The sequence below is a fragment of the Macaca mulatta genome, chromosome 6 (assembly GCF_049350105.2).
Source record: "Macaca mulatta isolate MMU2019108-1 chromosome 6, T2T-MMU8v2.0, whole genome shotgun sequence".
NCBI classification, from domain to species: Eukaryota; Metazoa; Chordata; class Mammalia; order Primates; family Cercopithecidae; genus Macaca; species Macaca mulatta.
In genome coordinates this window covers 124,237,368-124,265,184 of record NC_133411.1, presented here as the reverse complement: position 1 = coordinate 124,265,184, position 27,817 = coordinate 124,237,368, and the positions used below count along the sequence as shown (strand labels likewise).

Here is a 27,817-nt window from a genome sequence, read left to right as displayed (position 1 = left end):
AATTTTCTTGACAGGTATGGGACTGGGCTGGCAGAGTCGGTTAAGTGCCCAAAGGGTGTACAAATGCGCGACAGGGCAGAGCGCAGCCCCTGCCCCGCCCCCACACCCGCCCGCCCCAGCACCCCAGACCCGCCCCAGCACCCCAGACCCGCCCCTCCCCTACATCCCTGCTCCGCCCGGCACCCTGCCCCTCCCTCGCCCCGCCCCTCCCCGCCTGAATCCCGGGCCGAGTCTCGCATCTCGGCCCCGCCCTGCACCCCAGTCCCGCCCCTCCCGCACCCCCACTCCCCTGCACCCTCGCGTCTCGTCCCCGCCCTGCATCCCGACCCCGCCCTACGTCTCGTCCCCGCCCTGCATCCCGGCCAAGCCCGCAGCGCAGGGAGCGGTCTGCAGAGGCCGAGGTGCGCCGGCCACGAATCCCCAGGCGCCGGTGGCTGCCGCGGCCCGAGCAGCTCGGCGGGTAAACATGGCCGCACTGACGACGGTTGTGGTAGCGGCTGCGGCCACCGCGGTAGCCGGGGCTGTGGCAGGGGCGGGCGCGGCCACCGGGACCGGCGTGGGAGCAACGCCAGCGCCTCAACAGGTAAATCCGGGAGAACAGAGAGCTGCTGTGGCGGCAGGCGTGGGGTCGAGGGGCTGCAGGCCCTGTCTGAACAGGTGCCTTCTGCAGCGCCAGCGGGAGGCGGGAGGCGCGGCGTTCGCCTCCCCTGCTCGGGGCCTGGCACGCGCCGGGCGTTGCTCTTTGTTGGCTTGTGCGTTTAACAGCTTTTGCAGAGCCGCCTCCATGTGGTTTCGGAGTCGAGGAAGACCTGGGTGGGAACCCGGCTCTGCCGCTTCCTAGCCGCGTGATAAGAACATATGCTCTCGGAGACTCACTTTCTTCTCTAAAAATTGGGAATAGTAACATGCACCTCCCGAGCTTTGGATTAACGTTATGTCTGGGGAGCCCCTGGCACACTGCTTGGTTGGAGGGGGACTCTGTGCTCAGTAATTGGTGGCAGCTGTGTTACTGTACCGGCGCTGGGAACACAAGGAGAAAGACAATATGGGATGGTCGGAGGCAGAGGTGTTTCCAGTGATCGGCTTAGGACCCTTTCTAGGTGGTGAGGACCAGGTATCTTTGTTGAGATGTTATCAGCTCAACGAGACTTTCCATGATCTCTCTCAACTGAATCCCCTTAAGCGGCACACCCGGTCCCTGTTTCTGGTTTTATTTTTCCCCATAGCACTTATATATTACATTACATATTTTATTTCTATTGTTTATGCTTCTCCTCACACCCTCACCCTTCCTCGCACCCCCATGAGAATGTAAGCTCCATGAGGGCAGAAAGTATTGGAAATTTTATTCTTTATTGTATTCCCAGCACCAAGAACTATGCCTGTTGTGTAGTGCTTGGACTATAGTATGCACTTACTAAATAATTTGTGGATCAATATAAACCTGAAGGAAGGCTGTCAGGAGCTGAGGACAGGTTCCATCTTTTTCCTCCTTTAAGGAAATACAGTGTCTTTACTCGTAGACCTTCAGGAAATTCCACCTACGGAAAATTTTCTCACACATCCTCTATAATTCTCTTTATTATTCTAACTCTGGCCCAAGTATCTCAGGAAAAAATATAAAATATATAAAAATACATAAAGTATTTTTAAGTACTATGCTTAAAAAAATGTGTGACCCCATGTTGCTGGGTTTCTCCATCATTTATTCTCTAAATTCTTGTAGCAATGTTTTATCTTGTGATCTGCATTTCTTGCAAGTTGCCTAATGTTGTTATTGGTGCACACTTTTGTGGTGTTTGCCTCCTCAGAGTTGGATCAGATCACCTGTGGAGCTCTTTCAGCCATTTTATCAGTCACCTAGAGGATATCTAGCAATGTTTGGAGACATATTTGGCTGTCAGAGTGGGGAGCAGGGGGGTGTTGAGGGGCTGCTAGCATCTAATGGATGGATGCCAGAGAACAGCCACCTACAACAAAAAATCATCTGGTCCAAAAGTCAGTAGTGCTGAGATTGAGAACCGTGGTGTATACTTTCTTACCACTTTAGTAGGGAAAGCAGAGCCTCATTGTTGAGAATCTACCTCAGCATAATTAGGTAGAATTCTTCACATGTGTTTGGGCTTTTTCTTTAAAAAAAAACAAAACAGAATTACTGCATGCTATATGGTGACAATGTTTAGGAGTTTACATGTTATCCATCTTTGTACTTCCCCCAGCATACCACACACACATACCTATACACAAAAATTCTACAGCCTGACACTGAACTTGAATATCTGTCATATGATTAAATGAACAGATATTCCTACTGACTTTAACACTGAAACCAACTAGTATTTTCTTGAGAAGAGATAATTTTCCTGATGGCAATCTCATGATACTAGAGATGTCTACCAAAATATCTAAAGTTCCTGTCAGCTAGGGCTTCTATAACAAACTACTACAGACTTGGTGGCTAAAACAACAAAAGTTTATTTTCTCACAGTTCTAGAAGCTAGAAGTTCAAGATCAAGTTGCCCTTAGGGTTGGTTTCTGGTGAGGCCTCTCTTCCTGGCCTGTAGGCAGCCACCTTCTCACTGTGTCCTCACGTAGTCTTTTCTCTCTTACAAGAGGAGAGAAAGAGATCTCTGGCATCTCTTCTTATAGGGTCACCAGTTCTATCAAATTAGGTCCCCACCTTAATGACCTCATTTAACCTAAAGGCCCTATCTCCAGATAGAGTTATTTGGGGATCAGACCTTCTACATAGGAATTTTGAGGGAACACAATTCAGTCCATCACAGTTTCTTTAAATTACTTTGGAGTAATTATCTCTGAAGTTTTGAAACTATTTTATATTGTATTTTATTTTACAATATCCTCAGGGCGTGGAATCTCATAAATTCCTCACTTACTATGAAAAGTGTGTTACTTTTCTATCTATGCTTTTTAGTATTTGTATATTATTTATTCATAACCCTCTTAGCTATTCCCTTTCAAATCTGAAGACCACAAATCTCTATCCACCTCTCCAATGTCATTACCCTCTTGTTCCCAGTTGTTCTCTTGATTATTGGAGTTGCTGAATTATGACTTTTTTGAAGTATCTCTAACAGCATTACATTAGTGTGATGCTGGTTTTATACCACCTTAAGGCCCTATCTTCTGTTTTGTTTCTAAGGACCTTCCCTCTGATGACCTGAATTTTATGTTCCTTGGCTGCATGAAATAACCCTTCAATAATAACTGTTTTCACCTGTGACTGTGTAATCTTACATAGTAAAAGGGACTTTGCAGATGTGATTAAGATAAATTAAATATCTTAATTATCTGAGTGGATCTGGTGTAATCAGAAAGGTCCTTATAAGAGAGACGTGGGAAGATCAGAGTCAGAAGTAGGAGATGTGATGATGGAAGGATGAGGATGGAGTAATGTGAGGAAGGGGCCATTAGCCAAGGAATGAAGGTGGCTCTAGATGCTGGAAATAAAAGGTAAGAGGGTGGATCCTTCCCTGAAGCTTCCAGAAGGAATGTAGCCCTATTAACACCTTTGTTTTAATTAACATCATTTTTAATTGACAAATCATAATTATATACTTTATGGGGTTCAATATGATGTTTTGATATATGTATACAATGTGGAATGATTAAACCAGGCTAATAATTAACATATCTATCACCTCACTTATTTTTTCTGGTGAAACATTTGAAATTTACTCTGTTATTTTGAGACACACAATAACATCATTATTGACTATGGTTAACCTACTGTGTAGTAGATCCCAACATATTCCTCCTGTCTATCTGAAACTTTGCACCATTTGACCAACTCCCTATTTCTTTCCTTGCCCTCCCACCAGCCTCTGGCAACTGTTGTTCTACTCTATATTAGATTCCATGTGCAGTCTAAGTAAGATTATACAGGATTTGCATATCTGTGTCTGGCTTGTTTCACTTACCATAATGTCCTCCAGGTTCACACTTTGATTTTAGACTAGACCTCCAGAACTATAAGGGAATAAATTTCTGTTGTTTAAGCCACTGCATTTGTGGTAAACTAACTTGTGGTGAGTTCGTTACAGCAGCAATAGGAGACACCAGGAAAGACCTAAGAAAGCTCTCAGTCCTCATCCTTGTTTGGCTTTGAAGCACTGTGCTGGCAGAAAGTAAAGACTAAGGTAGGGTTGTAAACTGCCTGCCTGCATGTAGGAGGTATGCTTCAGCATGCATACAGACCCCCTTTCCCAAAGGTAGCAAACACTAGGACACACAGTGGTTCAATGCATCTAAGGAAATCTCTGACCAATTATTGGCTGACAACTGAACTAATCAACCAGAGATTTCACTGCCACACCTGACAAAGACTACAGACTTTACAGAATTCATTTAGAAAAGTGACCAAACAAACAGCAACAAAACAAACCCTGGTAAGGGGAGAAAATCTCATTTTTAGAGTTGTCACATTATATTATTTTATATGTCCAGTCTTTAACAAAATTATGAAACATGGCAAGAAGGTATGGTTCACACATGGGGAAAACAGTAAAAAGGAACTCTTTCTGAGTAATACTGGCTATTGGACATACTAGACAAAGACTTCAAAACAGTTATTTAAATATGTTCAAAGAACTAAAGGAAACCATGTCTAAAGAACTAAGAGAAAATGTGGGAATGAGGTCTCATCAAATAGAAATCTTTAAACAAATCAAACATTTAAAAAAGAATCAAGTAGAAATTCTGGAGTTAAAAAATATAGGAACTTCAAATGAAAACGTCGCTAGAGAGACTCAACACCAGAATTAAGCTGGCAGAAGAAAGTATCAGCAAACTTGAAGATAGGTCCATTCAGATTATCCAGACTGAAGAACAGAGAGAAGAAAAGAATGAAGAAAAATGAACAGAGTCTGAGATCTGTGAGATACCATTAAGCATACTACCATGTGCATAATGAGAGTCCCAGAAAGAAAGGAAAGAGAGAAAAAAGGAGGAAATAGATATTTGAGGAAATAAAACAGAAGACTTCACAAATTTGATGAAAAACATTAACCTACATATGGATGGAGCTCAGTGAACTCTAAACAGAATAAACTCATAGAAATTCATATCTAGACACATCATAATAAACATGCCAATAAATATAGACAAAAAGTTTTGAAAGCACCAAGAAAGAAGCAATTCATTACATATAAGGAATTCCTCAATAAGATTAACAGCTGATTTCACATCAGAAACCATGGACGCCAAAAGGCAGAGGGATGACATAAAATAGAAAAAGACTGCCAACCAGTTGTTCTTTGTACAGCAAAATTATTCTATAAGAATGAAGGAGAATTTAAGACATACTGAGGCAAACAAGAGCCAAAATAATTTATCATTAGCATAATTGCCCTACATTAAAAGGAGTCCTTCAAGCTAAAATAAAAGGACACTAGACAGTAACTTAAATCCACATGAAGAATAATGTGACTAGAGTACTGCAAATATATAGGTAAATATGAAAGTCAGCATAAATGTATTTTTGTTTGTAACAAATGTTTTTCAGAAAATAGAGGAGGAAGGAACATTTTAATGAACATTTCTCATTCTGTAAGGCCATTATTACCCTGATACCAAAATCAAACAAAAACATCACACACACACAAAAAATACAGAGTAGTATCTGTTATAAATACAGATGTAAAAATAACAAAATACGAGCAAACATATCTAAAAACATGAAAAGGATTATACACCATGATCAATTGCAATTTATTCCAGACATGCAATGTTGGTTTAATATATGAAAATCAACTAATATAATACAACATATGAATAGAATAAAGGGCAAAACCACATCATCCCAATAGAAGCAGAAAAGCAATTGACAAAACCCAACACCCTTTCATGAAGATAGATCAACTCAGATTTTCCAGTCAACAAACTGTCAGTAGAAGAGAACTTTCTCAACCTGATAGCAGCATCATTAAGTAACATAATGTGTAATGATAAAATATGGAAGGCTGTCTCCATATGATCAGGAACAAGACAAAATTATCCACTCTTACCGCTTTACTCACTGTAAGTTCTAACTAGGGCAATTAGGCAAGAAGAGGAAATAAAAAGCATTCATATTGGAAAGGAAGATGTAACATGATACTTACTCACAGATGACCTAATATATATTAAAAATTCTAAGGAATCCACACACACACACAAAAACTTACTAGAAAACTATTAAAAAAGTACAGCAGGGTTGCAGAATACAAGATCAATATACAAAAGTCAGTTGTATTTCTATACACTAGCAATGGACAATTCAAAAATGAAATTAAGAAAAAAATACCATTTATAATAGTATCACAAAGATTAAAATACATAGGGATGAATTTAACAAAAGAAGCATAAAACTTATGCTCTAAAACCTATAAAAATTATTCAAAAAAATTAAAGGAGACATATATAAATGAATACTTACTGTTTATGATTTTGAAGACTTCATTTTATTAAGATGGCAGTACTCCCCAAATTGATTTACAGATTCAGTGCAATCTCTATAAAGATCTTAGCTGCCTTTTAAAAATTATTTTGAAGAAATGTACATGCTGATCTTAAAATTAATATGGAAAATGCAAGGCACGGAAAATAGCCAAAACAGTCTTGAAAAAGAAGAACAATGTTGAAGGACTTACACTTGTTAATTTCAGAATTTACCTTCAAAGCCATAGTAATCAAACTGTGGTACTGGCATAGGGATAGACAACAGACATATAGATCAGTGAGAGACAAGACATAAACCCACAGATTTATGGGCAGTTGATTTTCAAAAGGGTGCCAAGACAATTCAGTAAGAAAAGAACAGTCGGCCGGGTGCGGTGGCCCAGGCCTGTAATCCCAGCACTTTGGGAGGCCAAGATGGGCAGATCACGAGGTCAGGAGATTGAGACCATCCTGCCTAACGCAGTGAAACCCCGTCTCTACTAAAAAATACAAAAAAACTATCTGGGCGAGGTGGTGGGCGCCTGTAGTAGGAGAGGCAGGAGGCTGAGGCAGGAGAATGGCGTAAACCCGGGAGGCAGAGCTTGCAGTGAGCTGAGATCCGGCCACTGCACTCCAGCCTGGGCGACAGAGCGAGACTCCGTCTCAAAAAAAAAAAAAAAAAGAACAGTCTTTTCAACAAATGTTTGGACAATTGAATAACCACTTACAGAAGCTGAACTACCTCATGCCATATTTTAACATATCTAATCTGATCAAAGACCAAATGTAGGTCTAAAAAACTCTTAGAATAAAACACAGGCATGAATCTTCATGACCTTTGGTCAGTCAGTAGTTTCCCCTGTATGACACCTAAAGCACAAGCAGCCAAAGACCAAATAGATACGTTGGATTCCATCAAAATTAAAAACCTTTTGTGCTTCAGGCCAGGTGCAGTGGTTCATGCCTGTAATCCCAGCCCTTTGGGAGGCCCAGGCGGGCAGATGACTTGAGGCTAGTTCGAGACCAGCCCGGCCAATGTTGCAAAACCCTACCCCTACTAAAAATACAAAAATTAGCCATGCGTGATGGTATGTGCTTGTGGTCCTAGCTACTCAGGAGGCTGAGGCAGGAGGATCACTTGAACCGGGGAGGTGGAGGTAGAGGTTGCAGTGAACCGGGATTACGCCGCTGCAAAAGAACATTATTAAGAAAGTTAAGAGATAAGTCATAGAATGTGAGAAAATGCTTGCAAATTATATGTTGATAAGGTTCTTACATCTAAAATATATGTTGAACAAAGTTACAACAAATTTAGTTCAATTTAGATCGAATAGGCTTTTATTTGCAATTCATGAATTGGGGCAGCATCCCATTCTACAAAATAGGTAAGAATTTCCACAGGGCATGACAGAACAGTGGGTTCTGTAAAGTAGGAACAAAAAACCCAGAAACAATAGAAAAAAGTGGGGCTCTCAGCCGCTGAGGTGGCAGGAGGAGTGGCAACAGCCAGGTAGCCCGGCTCCATAGAGGCTGGCACACCAGGGCTTGTAAGCACTGAGCACCGGACAGGCGCCTTTCCTGCTGACAAGAAGCCCAACTGGAAGGTGAGTCCAGCAGAAGGGGAAGTGAAGGAAGAGCCCAAGAGGAGATTCGTGCAATTGTCATCTAAACCTGCTCCTACAAAAGCAGAAATGAAGCCAAAAAAGGCGGTCATGAAAGGATAAATCTTCAGACACAAAAGGGAAACCAAAGGCAAAAGGGGAGCAAAAGGAAAACTGGCCAAAGTGGCTAACCAAGAAACTGAAGAAGACTTACCTGCAGAAAACGAAGAAACTAAAACCCAGGAGAGTCCTGCCTTCGATGAAGGCTGAGGGAAAGAAGCCAAGTCTGTCTGGCGATAAAATGAGTTTGGGTAAAAAAAAAAATAGCCAAGTCCGATTAATATCATCTACTGTGTTTTAGTAGTCCCCGTCTCCCTCCTTGTACAATCCAGAGGAATATTTTTATCAACTATCTTGTAAATGCAAGTTTTTTAGTCACTCAGGGAACATTTTTAAGAAGGAGGGAATCCCACCTCATCCTATTTTTTAAGTGTAAATGCTTTAAGAGGTGAAATCATTCGCTGGTTGTTTATTTTTTGGTACAACCAGAAAATAGTGTGGAATATTGAATTATGGGAGGCTTTGACTGTCTTGAGTGTCAGCTTAACATTCCGTAGATAGGGGGTTAGTTCTTATATCCTCTAATACTAAGCATACTAAATGACAATATGGAGTCACGGTCCTGCATTTAATGTCTTGAAGATTTTAAATTACTTCCATTCCCGTGTTCTTTTTTAGTAGAATTGTTTCCTTATAAAAACCACTCTTTGATCATGGCTTTCCCCGTCAGAATTGTGTGCACTCTGTGACACCTTTGGTTATGGTAGTCCTATATTTTCCTAATAACATTGTTAGTGTGTTGTGAAAGATTGAAAATTAGAGTATGTAGTGTATATGGTATTAAATTGTGAGTTGCTGGGATGTATTTAACAGCTTATCAACATGTGAAGATACTGGTACTTGATCGCCTCTTAAGGAAAATTTCCCTCCAAATTTAAGCTGGAAAGTCCCTGGAATAACCTCTAAAAGTACATGGTGGCTGGGTGCGGTGGCTAATGCCTGTAATCCCAGTACTTTGGGAGGCCGAGGCAGGCAGATCACCTGAGTTCAAGAGTTTGAGACCAGCCTGGCCAACATGGCAAAACCCTGTCTCTACTAAAAATACAAAAATTAGCCGGACATGGTTGTGGGCGCCTGTAATCCCAGCTACTCAGGAGGCTGAGGCAGGAGAATCGCTTGAACTCAGGAGGCAGAGGTTGCAGTGAGCCAAGATGGCACCAGTGCACTCCAGCCTGGATGACAAGAGCAAAACTCCATCTGCGGGGAGTGGGGTAGGAAAAACATGACATTTTAGATTTTTGGTACTTATATTAAAAATGTTTGCAAATTGAAATGTGTGTGTACCGATTTTCAACACAACAATAAAATCTCAATTATGAAAGAATATTTCGAAGAAAAAAGAAAAAAGCAGATTGGAGTTGAGCACAGTAGCATGTGCCTATAGTCTCAACTACTCTGAGACTAAGCAGGATCAAGACAAGAGGATCATTTGAGCCCAGGAGTCCAACGTGGGCAACATAAGAAGACCCTAACCACTTTAATTAAAAAAAAAAGAAAGAAAAGAAAAGAAAGAAAGAAAAAAGAAAGAGGATTGGTTAACATCAGTTTACTTCAGGTAACTTATGAAGGTAAAAGCAGAGAGGCTTTTCTTATTACTCAGACTCAGGTTGACTGGACCCTTTCTGATTGGTTGCTGTGCATCTCTTGTTTTCAGGAAAAATTGCTCAATTGGGAAAATCTACCTATTTCCTCAAAGTTTCATTTTGATCATGTGGCACTTAGCATGAGTGACTATTTTTATTTTGTCTGGTCTGTTGGGGCCTACTGCAGGAGCTCTGTTCAAAACAGTAGCCTCCCGTAAAAGTTGAGTAACATATGTAAATAACTGTTACAATTCAACAATAAACAGACAAATAACCAAATTTTTTAAAAGGGAAAGGATTTAAGTAGACATTCCTTAAAATAAGAGGCCAATAAGCACATGAAAAAAATGCTCAACATCGTTAGTCATTATGGACTAGTCAGAACCACTGTGAGAAATCACTTCATACCCATTAAGATGACTGTAATAAAAAAGACAGATAATAACAGTTATTGGTGAGTTTGTGGAGAAATTGAAACCCCCATACATTGCTGGTGGGAATGTAAAATGGTGCAGCCACTGTGGAAAACAGTCTGGCAATTCTTTAAAAAGTTTAAAACTTTTGGGCTTCAAAGGCATTATCAAGAAAGTGAAAAGACAACTCAGAAAATGGGGGGAAATATTTACAAATCATGTCTAATAAGGGACTTTTACATCCAGTTTATAAAGAATGCTTCCAACTCAACAATAAAAGGGCAATCCTTTTGTTGTTGTTGTTATTGTTGAGACAGCGTGTTGCCCTGTCCCCCCAGGCTGGAGTGCAGTTTTGTGGTCATGGCTTACTGCAGCCTTGATCTCCTGGACTCAAGTGATCCTCCCACCTCAGCCTCCTGAGGTGGCCTCCTGGTGGCCTCATACCACCATGCCTGGCTTAATTTTTTTTTCTTTTTTTAATTTTTATACAGACAAGATCTTGCTATGTTGCCCAGTCTGGTCTCAAACTCCTCAGCTCAAGCTGTTCTCCCACCTTGGCCTCCCAAAGTGCTGAAATTAGAGGCATGAACCACCAGGCCCCGCTATGCCACCCAATTTTTTAAAATGGGAAAGTAAATAATAATAATTACTTTATGATCCAGAAATGCTGCTGCTAGTTATATAATGAAGAGAATTGAAGACATATATTCACATTAAAACATGTACACAAATGTTCAGATTAATTTGGCCAAATAATGGAAACAGCCCAATTGTCCATCAGCTAGCGACTGATGAGTAGATAAACAAAATGTGGTAGACCCATATAATGGAGTATTATTCAGCCGTAAGAAGGAATGGAGTATTGATTCATGGTACAACATGGATGAATCTTGAAAACATCACGTGAAGTGAAAGAAGTCAGACAAGGCTACACATTGTACGAGCCCATTTATATAAATTCTCCAGAATATGCAAATCCACAGAGTCAGAAAGTAGATTAATGGTTGCCAGGAGCTGGAAGGAAGGGGAATGGGGAGTGACCTCTAATAGGTATGAGGTTTCTTTTTGGTATGATGAAAATATTCTGAAACTGGATAGTCATGATGGTTGCACAACTTTGTGAATGCACTAAAAACTACTGAATTGTACACTTCAAACAGACATATTTTATGGTATGTGGATTACATTTTGACTTAAAATATATTTCCTAGATTTAGATTTACTACTTTATTCTTTTTTGCTCCTGGAAATTTAAAGCCTTGTTTCCTTTTCCCCTCATCCCCCACAACCCATTTTTGTTGCTCAGCAATCCCTCTCGGTGATACCTCCAAAATATATTGAGTCTTCTTTTATTTTCTATCAGCTCAGTAGTCCTGGACACTGTCATTCCTTGTCTCTATAGCTGTACTAGGTACCTCATTGATCCTCCTGCTTCCAGTCTTGGCTCACTCCACCCCCACACCTCCCATTAATTTATTCTCCAAAAAAATAGCCAGAAAATTGTTCTTAAAGAATTAAATGTATCATGGCTTTTCCCTGCTCAAAACACTTCAATAAAATCCAGACCCCCTCAGTGACCTAAAATGTCTGTATGATCTGGCACGTACCTGCCTCTCTACTTTCATCTCCTACCAAGATCGCACCGTTACTAATCTCATGTCACAATTGGCCTTTCTCTGCTTGAACTCAGCAAAGTCTTTCATGCTCTAGGGCTTTTGCACATGTAGATCCCTTTGCTTAGAACACTCTTTCCTACTGCTCCTGTCATAGCTGCCTTCAATCTTCCTTAAAGTCATCCCCTCAAATAGACCTGTGACCATTGTAACTGAAAAAGCAAACCCTTGCTCTGCTTTCTCCATCTGAGCCCTAATATTTATTTTCTTAATAGCACTTATTGCAGCTGGTGGAGTTTTCATTTTATTGCTGGTTTACTCTTCTCTCTTTAAATCTGTTTTTCCTCCCTAGAGCTTCAAACAGGGGCCATATTATTATAGATCATGATTTTTTCCCTAGTGTCTAATGCAGCCCATGTCACTTCGTAGTGTTCAATACATACTTATTAAATGACCAACTGAATGAATTAGAGTATTTTGCAAATAATCCTGGGATATTTAACCTTTCTTACTCAGTGTAGCATTTTAAGATAGATATTCCTTCATTTGATAGATATTCCTTCTTCCACAAATGTACTTCTAAGAGTTAAATAAGATTGGCCCCAAAATTATCCTTCAAGAAACTCAACTATTGACATTTTATCTCTCTGAAAAAATTCCACATTTATGTTTTACTATTTTCATTACTGTTAAGTTTTTCTTGTTCTCAATGCAGAGTGATGGCTGTTTTAGTACTTCAGGTGGAATTCGTCCTTTTCATCTTCAAAACTGGAAGCAGAAAGTTAATCAGACTAAGAAAGCAGAATTCGTACGCACAGCAGAAAAATTTAAGAATCAGTAAGTATAAGAATATTATCTTCAAATAACATTACTAGCCATTTTATAATGGACAATAAAAAATTAATTCTACCCTACCTAGTCTCACATTAAGTTATAAAATTGTAATCACTAGCCTGTCAAATATAACAAGAGAAAGATGGGAGGTATGAAATGGACAAATAATAGGCTATTTAATATAAAGTTAATTGTAAGTAGAGTAATTTCAGTTTTATTTTTACAATTTTGAATCTGTGTATTTCAAGGGAAATAAAATAGCTGTTTCTTTAGATTTTGTATAACAAATAACTGACAATCTATTTTCACTTTATAACTAAACGCCTGGTAAATGTTTTTGAGGAAGTGAATAGTTTTTGTGTTTTTTTATTATATATGTATGAAAGTGTTTTATAAATGACAAACATCATATATTTAAATTGTTCTTCTTCCATTTTACAAATGAGGATGTTGAGGATCATAGAGGATAAACATCTTTCCGTAGGTTACATGCTTAATAAATGGTGTCTGAGGGACTCCTAGGCTGGCTCCAGCCACTCTGAAAGTCATCATTCTTACTAACCAGTGCTGTTCACCAGCGAGACTCCATCTCAAAAAAAAAATTATCTATGTGTGGCAAAGTGGAAAAGATTGGGAAACTGGTATAGTTGCCTCTCAGGTTGTGTGAATTAAGTCAATGGCCAGAGATGCTCCACCACTTATTAAATCCAAGATTAGTGGAGAAATATTCACATTAATTTCCACCTTCTGGGAGAAAGAAACACGTTAAGAAAATTAATTTTTTCTGGGCATGATGGCTCACGCACTTTGGGAGGCTGAGGTGGGCAGATCACTTGAGCTCAGGAGTTCAAGACCAGTTGGGGCAACATGGCAAAACCCTGTTATCTACCAAAAAAAAAAATTAGCAGGGCATGGGGATGTGCCCCTGTAGTCCCTGCTACTCGGGAGACTGAGGTTGGAGGATTGCTTGAGCCAGGGAGGTCAAGGCTGCAGTGAGCTAAGATGGTACCGTGGCACTCCAGCCTGGGTGACAGAGCCAGACCTTGTCTCAAAAAAAAAAAAAAAAAAGTAATTTGAAAATTAATTTCTTTGCCCAATCAAAAAAGTTTCTCAGTAGTGCTTTATTTTGTTTTTGTTTTCTCTTAGGGTGCAAACTAACAACGAGAACTTACTGGTAGATAGACTAAATCCAAGGGGCAGAGATGTGCTGAAAGAAGCTCTGAAGTAAATGTAGACAGTAGTCATTAAATACACGAAATTTCCTGTCTTTGTAGATGGTTAGTCTCTTGAAGTTTTAGTTGTATTAATAATATTAATAACTTGCATTTCCATAGTATACTTGTACTGTACAGAGATCTCCCACATATATTATCTCATTTGATGTGAATAATAGACCTATTAGATAGTGGAGAGCTGTTATTATTCACATTTTAGTGATGAGGAGGTTCATACTGGGAGAGGTTAACCATCTCGGCTGAGGTTACAAAATTAATAGCATCTACTATTGAAAGCAGTCATCAGCAGTAATGGCCATTTTCAGGCTCCAGTGAGATTGAGTTTGAATCAATAATCAAAAGCTTATGCATTTTCAAAGCAAATGTATATCCACATTTTCTTAAATTATCATTTTATGATTGAAATAGCAGTTCAAATTATAGCTGTTTTTGATTGAAATTAACTCTTCCAGCAATTATTTTGACTAATGTTTTGACTCCTTAGCCATATTAACCAAAGTAATTATTTTTATTCTATACATGAATTAATCCAAATGTAAAATACTGATTATCAAGTGTCTTCATATTTTAAGCTATTAAAAATATATTTAAATCATATTTATACTATTTGTTTCTTTTCCTAAAGAGTAATTAACATGGAAAAAGATAAACACAGTCATTTCTACAACCAAAAAAGTGACTTCAGAATTGAGCATAGTATGCTAGAAGAATTGGAAAATAAATTAATTAACAGCAGGAAAACAGAAAGTAAGTTGAGTTTCTGATGAACTAAAAACTGTTAAGCGATATAAAGTTGTAGTTTTACCCTGTGCTTTGTCTTTGTGCATTGACTGTGTTGTGTTCTCTATAGAGTCAGTTCTGTATTAACTGTGTTATATTCTCTATATTTTATTTGGTAAAATTTGTCTTTTAGGGACATGTGTTTATTCTTTCATGTCACTATTTAGTCATACTAACTGGATTGTTTTCTGTTGTATATTTCTTCAAATTTAACAAGAAAAAGAGGATTTGGGGGATATTTTTGGTTGACAAACCAGCAAATGCTATTATAATTTTTTAAAAGCAGAGTGATTTCTGGGCTGTCTGATGTTAGCTCATTACCCTGGCATTGTTGACTGAGCCCTGGATTCAGTAAGCATCAACAGATTCAAAGCTATAATTAGTAGTTGTATGAAGTGATCAAGTCAAATAATTGCATAAACCTGAGTTTCCTTGTCTACATTCTAAAACTTGTACCTCAGGAGAGCCGTACTGTGCATCTGATGAGATAATACATAAAAACGCACCTTATAGATAGATTGTACATGACTATGTTCTTTTGTTTGTTATGAATATTAATCATTGTCAATAGTGTACTAAATGTTACCTTTAAAGAATTCTGAGAATACTTGTTTCATTGTAGTGTTAGATTCTGTATGTTGTAAAATCTTTATAATAAAAAAGCTGCTTAGCATTTCTTAAAGGAAAAATAATGGTTATCAAATAACTAAGCTTTATAAAATATTAAGACACTGTGAAGAGATGAGACTGCTCATGATACTCCCTTATCATCAATTAAAATAAATTCCTAGTGATTTTTTTCTTTCAGAATATAAGGTTACACCATTTTTTAAAAGAAAATATTACACTACTTTAAAAAGTTATCCTTTGTCAAGCAGTGGCAGAAGTAATTTTCCTTCTTTTATTGGAATGACAGCAGGACCTAATATAAACACCAGATTTCTAGTTATCTCTTCTCTTTGATACATTGAAAAACCTAGACACCCCTGATTCAATATTTCTTTATTTCCCTCAGTTATTTTGTAGACAACCGGGAGGCTGATTTTTCTATGTCTCAGTAATGCCAATAAGTAAAATTTTGTGCAAATTTTAGTTCACTTGATTTTCCCTTTATTATGGCAACTTGATTTGTACCAATCTATTTCCCTTTGTTCTACAGTTTTGCTCTTATTTAGTAACACTTTATGTTTTTCCTGTCTAGGAGAGTAAAGAATGCTTGTCTTAGTATGAAGGTGGAGAAGTTTTCCCTTCATATATTACAGCTAAGCAGTAGAAATACCTATTCCTTACCTCAAATATCATGCCACAATTTTAGCCTGCATTTATGTCATACTGTACTTAAATGATTTGTCTATATATCCAAATGAATAAATAAAATAAAAAGATTATCAGCCCTGTAGTGATATTTTGGTAGCTGATCAAACTAAAGCTAAAATAAAACAAAAAACACTTTCCTAAGTACTAGAGAAGTTTCTTGACCTAAAGTTCAACAGTAAGACCCTACAAAGCAAATTACAAAAAGTTTCTGCCTTTATGGAATTCTTGAATTTTAATGAAAAACATGGAACAAGCCAAAGTTGTCATATACATATTAAGAGGTTTATTTTGGATATTCACACTGACTGCAAACCTATACGTAAACTTTTTCTTAAAAAATAATTACTTTTTTTTTTTTTTTTGAGACGGAGTCTCGCTCTGTCGCCCAGGCTGGAGTGCAGTGGCCGGATCTCAGCTCACTGCAAGCTCCGCCTCCCGGGTTTACGCCATTCTCCTGCCTCAGCCTCCCGAGTAGCTGGGACTACAGGTGCCCGCCACCTCGCTCGGCTAGTTTTTTGGTTTTTTTTAGTAGAGACGGGGTTTCGCCGTGTTAGCCAGGATGGTCTCGATCTCCTGACCTCATGATCCGCCCCTCTCGGCCTCCCAAAGTGCTGGGATTACAGGCTTGAGCCACCGTGCCCGGCCAAAAAAAAATAATTACTTTTAAGGACTTTTGTACAGAGCCTTTGATGCTTCTTGCTCATTTGTGGAAAAGTTGCAAAAACAAAAAAGAGGAGGGTGCATAAAGTACCCTAAGATGATAAAATAATAATATTACTATTATAGGAATGTGAATGTTTTGACATTAGCCTAGTAATTTAGTAAATATTAAAGTAAGATTAATGTTTCAGAAAAGAAAATATGAAAGAAGAATCCTTCATGCTGATAAAGATGATTTGAAAACATCGTTGAGACTCTCACTTACTTTTTAGGCTTTATTGTGGGCCTAATATTTTACTCCAGGCTGGTCCTTTGGTTGAGCTTGGCAACCTGTGGCACAGTATACCACTGAATGATACCCGAGGCACCTCCTCAGGGCCGTGACAGTGATATCAATGAATATCACCTGCCCCTTTCCTAGAGGATTTGGTTGGATGAAATTAATTCTCAATGGGAAATTTCTCAGTATTCACAGAATTAGATAGTTTTAATATTCCCACAATACAGTTAACATGAAATTCTATTTCCATAAATTATAACAAATTAAAAAGAAACGAAACACTATTAAAGAACAAAACAATGCTGAAACTGCTAATATTTACATCTAAAACAATGTCCAATAACTCAATCTACACAGAGGGAGAAAAAAAGACATTTCCTTAGCACAGGTTATAGTAAGACTTAACCCATTATGCTTTTCAATATTGGAAGATATTGAAAAATGCTTTATTTACAGCAAAGGTACTTAAAGTATTAATGTTTTGACATAAATAACTATCTTTTGTTCTTTATTTAATTGCTCTAGGCTTTTACTAACAGTGATCAGTCTTACATGTAGAATCCTGAATTATAACCACATTTGTCACAGAATTATTTTCAAGGGCATACTTCTTCCTTATAGGAGCAAAAATCCAGCAACAATTGGCCAAAATACATAACAATGTAAAGAAACTGCAGCATCAGTTAAAAGATGTGAAGCCTACACCTGATTGTAAGTGAATTTAAATATAATCGTTCTTACATGTTAGTATTTTCTATTTGGCATTAATGGAGCTCTACTTTATTGGTTAGGACTTAATAAATTTATTAATGGAGCTAAACTCTATCAGTTAGGCTTTAGTAAGTTTGCAGTGGAGAACTATAATTGGGCATTTCTGTGTGTATCCGTTAAAGTATTATCAAATCCTTACAAATTATAAGGTAGGCAGAACACATACATATTAGTGTCATTTACAGGACTGGGAAATCTGTGTTATAGAAAGGTTTAAAAACAGCTAATTAAGGGGAAAAAAGATTGATTTCCTTAATCCTATCCAGTGTTTTCCCTTCATTTGCTTTTTGAAATAATTATCTTTGAGAGGCATTTCTAATGCATAAGGAAAGGTTAAACAGATTTACGACAAATGCTAGTGTTTAGAAAAAAATCCCACAAATTATATTCCTACCTCCTTGCTTAATGTAACATTCATTCCTGAGAATCAAAGCAATAAATTAAAGGGCTCAGGGTGTATGGACTTAGGAATCAGACAGGTGTTGTGTCAAACCCTTGATCTTTCATTTGTTAGCTATGTAATTTTAGGCAAGTTACTTGATATCTCTGAGATTTCATTTCCTCAGCTCTAAAATGGAGATAATTATGATATGAGTGTATAGGGAAAAAATCTGTAATCAGAAAAAATTGCAATCATAAAAATTCACTTTTGAGCACAGCTTTCTTATGCCTTAGGCTAAGAAATGTTTTAAAATTAGGGGAACACTCCACTTTTTCTTCCTAATATTTAACTTTTAGCCATATGGGAAAATGACACAAAATAATTCTCTGTGTTTCTTTTACAGTTGTTGAGAAGCTCAGAGAAATGATGGAAGAAATTGAAAATGCAATTAACACTTTTAAAGAAGAGCAGAGGTTGATGTATGTTTTAAACTCGTTTTAATATAAAATTATTGACTTTTTTTTTAATAACTGGCCCCACTAGGTTTTTGTATATAATGCATTCTGTTATTATGTATTTGAGTCTTACACAAAAGCAATATAATATCTTTCTTGTTTTTGGGTTTAGGTGGCTTTTCATATTTAAAGTGAAATTTTATTCATATTTAGTTACTATAAAATTCCCAAATAAGAATTTGAAAGATTGTTTTTAATCTCTGAGGAGACCCTTTTAAGGCTTAGATTTATAAATGTTAATAATGTTAAGTGGAGAAGATGATATAAAGAGTCAGGTATCTTAAATTTGATGGAAAATGAAGGGTTAATATGGATTGTCTTCTTATTCAAACTTTATTTTTAAAATTTTAGATATGAAGAGCTAATTAAAGAAGAGAAGACAACTAATAATGAGTTGAGTGCCATATCAAGAAAAATTGACACATGGGCTTTGGGTAATTCAGAAACAGAGAAAGCTTTCAGAGCAATCTCAAGCAAAGTTCCTGTAGACAAAGTAACACCAAGTACTCTTCCAGAAGAGGTACTAGATTTTGAAAAATTCCTTCAGCAAACAGGAGGGCGACAAGGTGGCTGGGATGATTATGATCACCAGAACTTTGTAAAGGTGAGAAACAAACATAAAGGGAAGCCAACATTTATGGAAGAAGTTCTAGAACACCTTCCTGGAAAAACACAAGATGAAGTTCAACAGCATGAGAAATGGTATCAAAAGTTTCTGGCTCTAGAAGAAAGAAAAAAAGAGGTAATAATTACAATAGCTATTATTCATTCTGTGTTTCTATGTCCTAGGCACTGTACTGAACACTTAACATGTCTCATTAACTTTACAGCAATCCCATGAAGTGTGTTTATAGTTCCCCTCCCCCCACAATCTAATAGAAGATGAAACTGAGGCATTGAAGTTAAGTAATTTTGGCCAGGCACAGTGACTTACACCTGTAATCCCAGCACTTTGTGAGGTTAAGGCGGATGGATCGCTTGAGCTCAGGAGATCGAGACTAGCCTGAGCAACATGGCAAAGCCCCGTCTCTACAAAAAATACAAAAAAATTAGCTGGGCATGGTGGGACCTGTGGTCCCAGCTACTTGGGAAGTGGACGTGGGAGGATTGCTTGAGCCTAGGAGGTTGAGGCTACAGTGAGCTGTGATTGCACCATTGCACTCTAGCCTGAGCGAGACCTAGTCTCAAGAAAAAAATAAAAATGAAAAAAGAAAGTTATTTTACCCATTTAATAGAATGACATTTGCACTTCCTCATAGCCAAATATGTCTCCCTCAAAAATAACACAATGGGACAAAAAGCCTCTGATTATGGGTCCAATCCTCTGTATCCACTTCTCAGAAATGTTAGCAATCCAGATCCACTGAGACTTTTGAAAAAAGTCATCTTACCAGCAAAGGCCACATTGTTTTTATGGAAATATCAAGAGGCAGTAGAAAAAATGCTTTGACTATTAAACATTTCTTTGAGATTTTTAAACTTCAACCATATTGTTTATTTTAAAGACTCAAAATGTTAGCTACCCCAGAAAATAAAACAACACGTGATTGTGGCAGAGACCTAAAAATGTCCATTTTTACAAAACTATTACTCTGGCTTTGCATTAGATCAATATTTCTTAACCTTGATACTATTGTCATTTGGAGCTAGATAATTCTTTGTTGTGGGGGCCTGTTCTGTGCATTATAGGATGGCATCCCTGGTTTCCAGTGAGTAGATGCTTATAATATCTCCTTAACTATGATTACCAAAAATGTCTCTAGCCAGATATCCACTGGAGGGGAGAAATAGCCCCTAGTTGAGAACCACAGTAAATCAGAGTCATTTTTGTTTTTTTTTTGTAGAGTTCAGTGGTGATGAAGTTTGACTTACCTGGTTTAATAAAAAAATTGTGTTTATTCCATAGATGGCATACCTAAGGAGTATTAAAGAAATAATTGAGTCCATGTTTAGTCTAAAGTTTTAGAGGGAGTAGCTGCATTTTTGTTGTTCTTGTCATTCCCTTCCCTCCCTCCAGCAATAAATTGAATGTAGGGAAATTGACTTTTCAGGTTTTAAGAAAAATGTTTGAAACATAAGTCATTTGGGCTTTTTTCCCCAGGATACTGAAAACATGGGATTCTCAAAGTGGTCCCTAGTCCAGCAAAATCAGCATCACCTGGGACCTTATTAGAACTTAGCAGGCTCCAACTCCAGACCTGATTAGAACTGTGAGGGTAGGCCCCAGAAATCTATGCTTTACCAAGTCCTCTAGTTTATTCTGCTAATGAAAACCACCTCTTTAGGAAACAGAAACAGACACACTGCTTCTTGTGATAAAAGTAAACCCCTCGGATTCTAGCTTATTCTCCTTGTTCCCATCTGCTCTATTTCCTGGTATTTGATGACTGATATGTCATCAGTTTGATAGTATATGAGCAGGATGTAGGGGTGAGATAGAAGGGTTTGTGAAAGTGGAGGTGCCATTTACTGAAGTAGGGCATGTTGGAGGAAGAAAGGGAAGTTTGGAGGAAAATATCAGGAGTTCAGTTTTAAATCTAGGGAGTTTTAAGATGTTGAGTAGGAAATTTACCATTTTTATCTCCCACTTCCTTTAATATATCATGTGTTGTTAATAAGTGAAGATATTATACTGACATTTTCAGACATGCGCTGAACTTTCTGGCCTGAATGCCCTTGCTTATCTTGTTCTCACTTTCTGAAACCTCCATTCTTTCTTTCCCCCTCCAATCCCAGCTTATCAAAATTGGCCCAGATCGGATGTTGCCTCCTCCTTGCCCACCCAAACATAAGTAGCTTCCCTCAGGATTTCACTAACACTTACACCTTTTATATGATGTGTCGTGGTATGCCCATGTTGAATTTCATCTAGAACAGTGCTGCTCAGACTTGGTCCATGGACTAAATATGGGTTTGCAAACTGTTACTGGTTTACAGTGGGATAAAATGGTTGTACCAGAATTAACTATGCAGTGAACACTGTTTAGTTCAGTTGGCTTTTTTTTTTCCATAGAAAATTTTCACATTGGAAGAAGCAGTGCATTGATTTGCCTTTTGACACAAATTCCTGATATTTTTGCAGACTGGTATTTTGAGTAGCACTGTACTAGATGGCATTTGGTGTAGCTTTAACATTGTTTCATTGTTCATATCACATTGCCTTGTATATAGTATATATACATACCATAAGGATTTATTGAGTAGAATGAATGATACACCATAAGGAAAGATGAGGAAATAGTTTCTTGACTTGGAATATGCCCTAAATGGCATGGAGAAGCCTGCTAGAATTTGAAATAATTTTTACATACCCATATGTAAAGACAGCTCTGTAGCTATTGTGCTGTTTTATTTATTTATTTATACATACCTAGGAAGGACCATGTGCCAGATGCTAACTCATTTAATCTTCGTAACAACACTGTTTAAGAAATACTACCTACCAGGTAGATGAGCAAAATGAGGACAGAGAAGTTTAGTGGCTCATCCAACGCTACACCTAGTAAATGGCAAAGCCAGGATTTGGTCCCAAATAGTCTGGCTTCAGCACTCATGTTCTTAACCACCCTACTCTTAATTCTTCTTCTGATATTTGACCAGATAAAGATCACTTAGAAAGTATTCTAAGCCTAGAAAGAGAATTTGGAAGCAGAAATGAGATGATTAGAGGAAAGGGATGTTGCCCATGAAAATAAAAGAAGCAGGTAGGCCCGGCGCGGTGGCTCACACCTGTAATCCCAGCAATTTGGGAGGCCAAGGTGGGTGAATCATCTGAGGTCAGGAGTTCAAGACCAGCCTGGCCAACATGATGAAACACCATCTGTACTAAAAATACAACAAAATTAGCCGGACATAGTGGCTGGGGCCTATAATCCTGGCTTCTTGGGAGGCTGAGACGGGAGAATCTCTTGAACCTGGGAGGCAGAGGTTGCAGTGAGCTGAGATTGTGCGACTGCACTCCAGCCTGTGCAACAAGAGCGAAACTCCGTCTCAAAAAAAAAAAAAAAAAAAGGTAAAGAGGAGAAGGATAGTTCATGAGTTGTTGTCCTTGTGAACCTGGTGACTAAGAGAGAAAGAGGAAGACCAAAAGGATAACCCATTATTCACAGTTTTAAGAGACAGTAATTTTTAAAAAACAGAAGTAGAAAAAAATTGCATTGGTTAAAAACAAAACAAAGCTGAAAAACCTAAGCATCCAGCATCCTGCAATCAATATTTTTTCTAGAAAGATGGAATTGATGTCTTTGAAAATACTTTTGGCTCTTAAAAAACTTTTTTCTTTTGCTTTCTTTTTTTAAAAAAATCATTTAGTCGATTCAGAGTTGGAAAACTAAAAAGCAGCAAAAAAGGGAGGAAATTTTCAAGTTAAACGAAAAGGCAAACAACACACCTATGCTTTTTCATAATAAACAAGAAGATAATCAAAAGCAAAAAGAAGAACAAAGAAAGAAACAGAAATTGGCAGTTGAAGCTTGGAAGAAACAGAAAAGTATAGAAATGTCAATGAAATATGCTTCCCACTTAAAAGAAGAGGAAGAGAAAGAGAAAAAACGTCAGAAAGAACGCCAGCGCCAGTTTAAGTTAAAATTACTACTAGAAAGTTATACCCAGCAGAAGAAAGAACAGGAAGAATTTTTGAGGCTTGAAAAGGAGATAAGGGAAAAGGCAGAAAAGGCAGAAAAAAGGAAAACTGCTGCTGATGAAATTTCCAGATTTCAAGAAAGAGTGAGTAAATCTATTTCCTAAATAATTTTTAAATGCTACACATGGAGGTATTACTTCCAAATTCAGTTCAGCAAAAATTGAGTACTTGTATATTGAACCTGTATATAGCATTAGTATACCAAAATGAGTAAGCCATGCTACCTAATTTCTAGTAGGTTATAGTCTAGTGGGAAAGATATGTGGAAGTAGGAGATTCCAGCATAATGTGTTAAAGAGTGTGGTGATTGAGGTATGGACAGAGTACTTAGGAGGGATTATACGGAGGGACACTACCACAGCTATGAGTGGCAGAGAACAGGTAATACTTAGGTTGACTCTTGAAGGGAAGGAAAGATGAGGTCCTTCCTAGCAGAGGCAACAGCGTGAATAGCAGCTTGAAGGAGTGAAACAGTATGGTTTGTGATGGAAACTATTAACACTTCAATATTCTTAAGGCATTAGGCAGGAGAGGGGAACCAACAGATGATGAGACTAGAAAGGTAGCCATAGGCAAGGCTGAGTGATTTGTCTTCTTTGCCAAACTGCCCGGCTTTACCATATTGATGACTTGCTTATTTGTTCATTTACCCACCATAATGTAGACTACATGAGGGCATTAGTGGTGTGTTTGCGTTAGTGGTGTGTTTTTTTGAGCATCCCTGTACCCTAGAGTTAGGTGCATTGTAGATACTTGTCTACTTAAAGGAATCGAGATTATTGCTGGGTGGTCAAATTAAAGGTGATTTTAGACAAACATATACAAGAAAAATGCTAATAAAGACGCACTGGTAGAATTCATTCCAAAAAGTATTAAGACAAGGAAGGGGACTTTAAAATGAAAAAGCATGCAAATGAGATATAACTTATGAATTGTTATGTGCATCAAAATACATAGCAGCAACGTTTGTAAAGCAAAAACTAAGGGAGGTATAAAGAAAAATAACAGACAAAAATACAGACAAAGCACATTAATACTGAAAATTTTAGTTCATTTCTTTTAAAAATCTTCCTAAGTAACAAAAGTTCCCATTCCTTCTCATACACCCCCAAAATAAGCAGGACATGTAATAAAAGAAAAAATAAAACCCATAAAACAGAAAATATAAAATAATAAGAGAGATCTGAAATCAGACATACTTGCATTGATGAATGAAAATGGGCTTAACTCACTTATTAAAAGAGAGTTTTAGGTTGAACCTTAAAGTAAAACAAGAGATGCCTAAAATAAAGTAATACAGAAAGGATGTGCATGTGTTAACGTTTATATTCAGAGAAAATAAAGCTCTTAGCCTTTGTTGGAAAGAGTTAATAATGAAGGAATATTGATAGGTAAGGTAATTTAATTTTACTTGTGAAAACTAAATTTTGAACAAATTCTAGTTCAAATGATATCTTAATGCTATGGGTTTTTTTTTTTTAAGGATTTACATAAACTTGAATTGAAAATTCTAGATAGACAGGCAAAGGAAGATGAAAAGGCACAAAAACAAAGAAGACTGGCAAAATTAAAAGAAAAGGTACTCTGCACTGAGATTATTTTTATTGTTATTATCCTATTTCCTTGATTTGTAAGGATACTGACATCAAATCTATTTCCTTTATATCTCATCTTATTTCTATAACATCTACTTTAAATTTCATACTTATTTACATAGTAGCAAGCATAACTTGGTACAATTTAAGCAACCATTATTTGAATTCTGTCATTTTACCTTATGAGCACCGTTTTCTTTCACTCTGAATTATTGTTCCCCCTACTTGTCGTTTAAAAAATTTTTTCTATATGAACCTCTATTTTAGATAATGGCAGCTATGAGCATTGCCTAATCTCTTGTAGTACTCAGAGCTGAAGATGTTGGTGACCCTCATCAATAAAACAGAAGACTTATTGGTAGTTACTTATCCTAAATTTGTTGTCTGGCTATATCACTAGCATACTTAGCTGCATTACATTTCTCTCATAATAGAAATAGAAAAATAAGAATAGAATAAAATAATAGAACTAAAAGAAATAAACTAACAGTTTATGAATAGATCGATGTAGTCTAAATTTTCCTTTGGCTATATGAGCCCAATGAGAAGTTTACTGAGGTTATTAATAGTTTTATGTATTTTAAAACTGCACTAAGCCTTTTACTTACTTACTAGTACAAACTGAGTTTGTATAATTAACTGGTACTATTTTACTTCTGATTACAGGTTGAAAACAATGTTAGTAGAGATCCCTCTAGGCTTTACAAACCCACGAAAGGTTGGGAAGAACGAACCAAAAAGATAGGACCAACAGGCTCTGGGCCACTTCTACATATCCCACATAGGTAAGAAAAAGAATTGGTGTTCATTTAGTAATTTAATTGCTGCATGTTTATATTTTATGCACTTACTGTGTGTAAATTATATTTTTCATATATATGAAAATATATATATAATGTATAAGTATATATAATAAATGTTTTTTACCTAAATCTTTTTACATAAATATATAACATATTTATATAATATATAAGTATATATAATATATATAAATATACATATTTTTTCATATATATGAAAAAATATATATACATTTGCCTTTCAGGTCACTTTTATTTAAAAATAAACAGTAGATAAAAGTAAAAGTAGGTCAGGTGCAGTGGCTCACGCCTGTAATCCCAGCACTTTGAGAGGCCAAGGAGGGCGGATCACGAGGTCAGGAGTTCGAGACCAGCCTGGCCAACATAGTGAAACCCCATCTCTACTAAAAATACAAAAAAAATTAGCCGGTCATGGTGGTGTGCACCTGTAGTCCCAGCTACTCAGGAGGCCGAAGCAGGAGAATCACTTGAACTTGGGAGGCAGAGGTTATGGTGAGCCGACATTGTGCCACCTGGGTAACAGAGTGAGACTCCATCTCAAAAAAATAAATAAATCAATAAAGTACAAGTAGTACCCAATGCCCTATTAGATATTACATTCATGTTAGTAGATGCCATTTTCTGCCTTTTTCACGTTAATATTTATTTTTATAAGAAGAGTAGTATTGAAAAAGAATGAATGAAAGATTGATAGATTAATAAGTAGATTAACTGATTGGTTTGTCAGTCAATCAGTTTGAGAGCTAGAGCAAGAAATAAATGAGGGTTGCAAACCTACATGCCCATATAAACCAGACAAACAACATGCAGGGTAGGTTTTATATATATTTTTTAAAGTTAGCATTTAATCAGATAGGGTTTTTTTCTTTTTAATTTCCTATATATTTACAATCGCTTTTCTCTTTTTCTCCTTAGGGCTATTCCAACCTGGAGACAAGGAATACAGAGAAGAGTATGAGATAATGAAATTGCTACTCAGTTGATAAGAATGTTAACATACTAAGTTATACCAGGGAGAAAGTGACTAACTGTGTTCTTTAAATATAAATAGCCTAGTCAGATTGATTATTGTGCTATATTGTGAATTGAGAGGTATTAAGTTTCATGAGGCTTTGTCATTAGTATTCCTGCTTCTACCACGAAGGTATTTAATATATGTGTTGGCCTATTATTGATGTAAAAGTTATTTAAATAAGTTAATGTTACAAACATTATTTAAATACTCAAAACATTTCAAAGAGATTTTGTTTTTGTCATAGCATAGCAAAATAAATTGGAACAATCATACAATGACATTTTTTAAACCAAAATTTTGTAACTTTTGTAACTTGGAGTTAAGTTAGCTTGAGTAACAAAAAGGTAAAGTGGTTTTTGTTCAGAGTTATGAAATGTTAGTACTTTTTCTATGTTTAACAAATTGGCAGTTTGTCAGTTACGACATTTTTGTGTAATAAATATTTTGTATTTGTTTGAAGCATGCTTTGTTTTGTATAGAGAATATTTATTTTAAAAATATGTCTCTCATATACCCTATTAATTGTATTATTGATATAATCTTTTTGGTTTCCTTCAGCAATCCCAAATTTTCCTTCAGCCCTTCTGGATTGCACACATTTATAAAATCTTCGTGTCTTTCACATCTTCCTGGCTAATGCAGTTTTCTTTTCTGCTTCTGTTTGCCTCAAAATAGGAAAATTCTTTGTTCTGAAACATCATCTGAAATAAGCCAGCTTTAGAATACTGTGATTTCTCTTGATAGCACTTAAAATGTTTCAGGTGGGGCATGGTGGCTCATGCCTGTAATCCCAGCACTTTCAGAGGTCAAGGTAGGAGAATCGAGGCCTGGAGTTTGACACTAGCATGGGCAATACAGGGAGACCCTGTCTCTATGAAAAAAAAATTTAATTAACTGGGTATGGTGACACACACCTATAGTCCCAGCTACTTGGGAGGATAAGGTAGGAGGATCACTTGAACCCAGGAATTCCAGGTTGCAGTGAGCTACTATGGCACCACTGCCCTCCAGCCTGGGTGAGAGAGTGAGACCCTGTCTCTAAAATGAATGAAGGAAGGAATGAAGAAATAAGATCTTTTAAAGCTGTTAGATTAACATATTTGGTCAAAAGAGTTAGTTCTTAAATTTCTAAACTTTTATACATGAAAACACAATGTAATTGAATACAGTTCAACTTTTCATATTATAAAATATTCCTTTCT

The 27,817-nt window shown here is 37.1% G+C and overlaps 1 protein-coding gene across 2 annotated transcripts; it reads left to right on the top strand.

The window, feature by feature from the left end:
• The first annotated feature begins 342 nt into the window (after window positions 1-342).
• CCDC112 (coiled-coil domain containing 112) lies at window positions 343-27,239 on the top strand. 2 transcript variants are annotated; one of them, XM_015140600.3, is made up of 10 exons: window positions 343-583; window positions 12,484-12,605; window positions 14,463-14,584; window positions 17,496-17,585; window positions 18,431-18,506; window positions 18,894-19,284; window positions 22,854-23,267; window positions 24,668-24,763; window positions 25,446-25,564; window positions 26,516-27,239. In XM_015140600.3, exons 1-10 carry the CDS (start codon window positions 467-469, stop codon window positions 26,556-26,558), a joined length of 1,590 nt encoding a protein of 529 aa, XP_014996086.1. In that variant the 5' UTR covers window positions 343-466; the 3' UTR covers window positions 26,559-27,239. The 2 variants fall into 2 exon arrangements, with proteins under 2 accessions (XP_014996086.1, XP_014996088.1); XM_015140602.3 differs by lacking the exon at window positions 24,668-24,763.
• The last annotated feature ends 578 nt before the right edge of the window (window positions 27,240-27,817 follow it).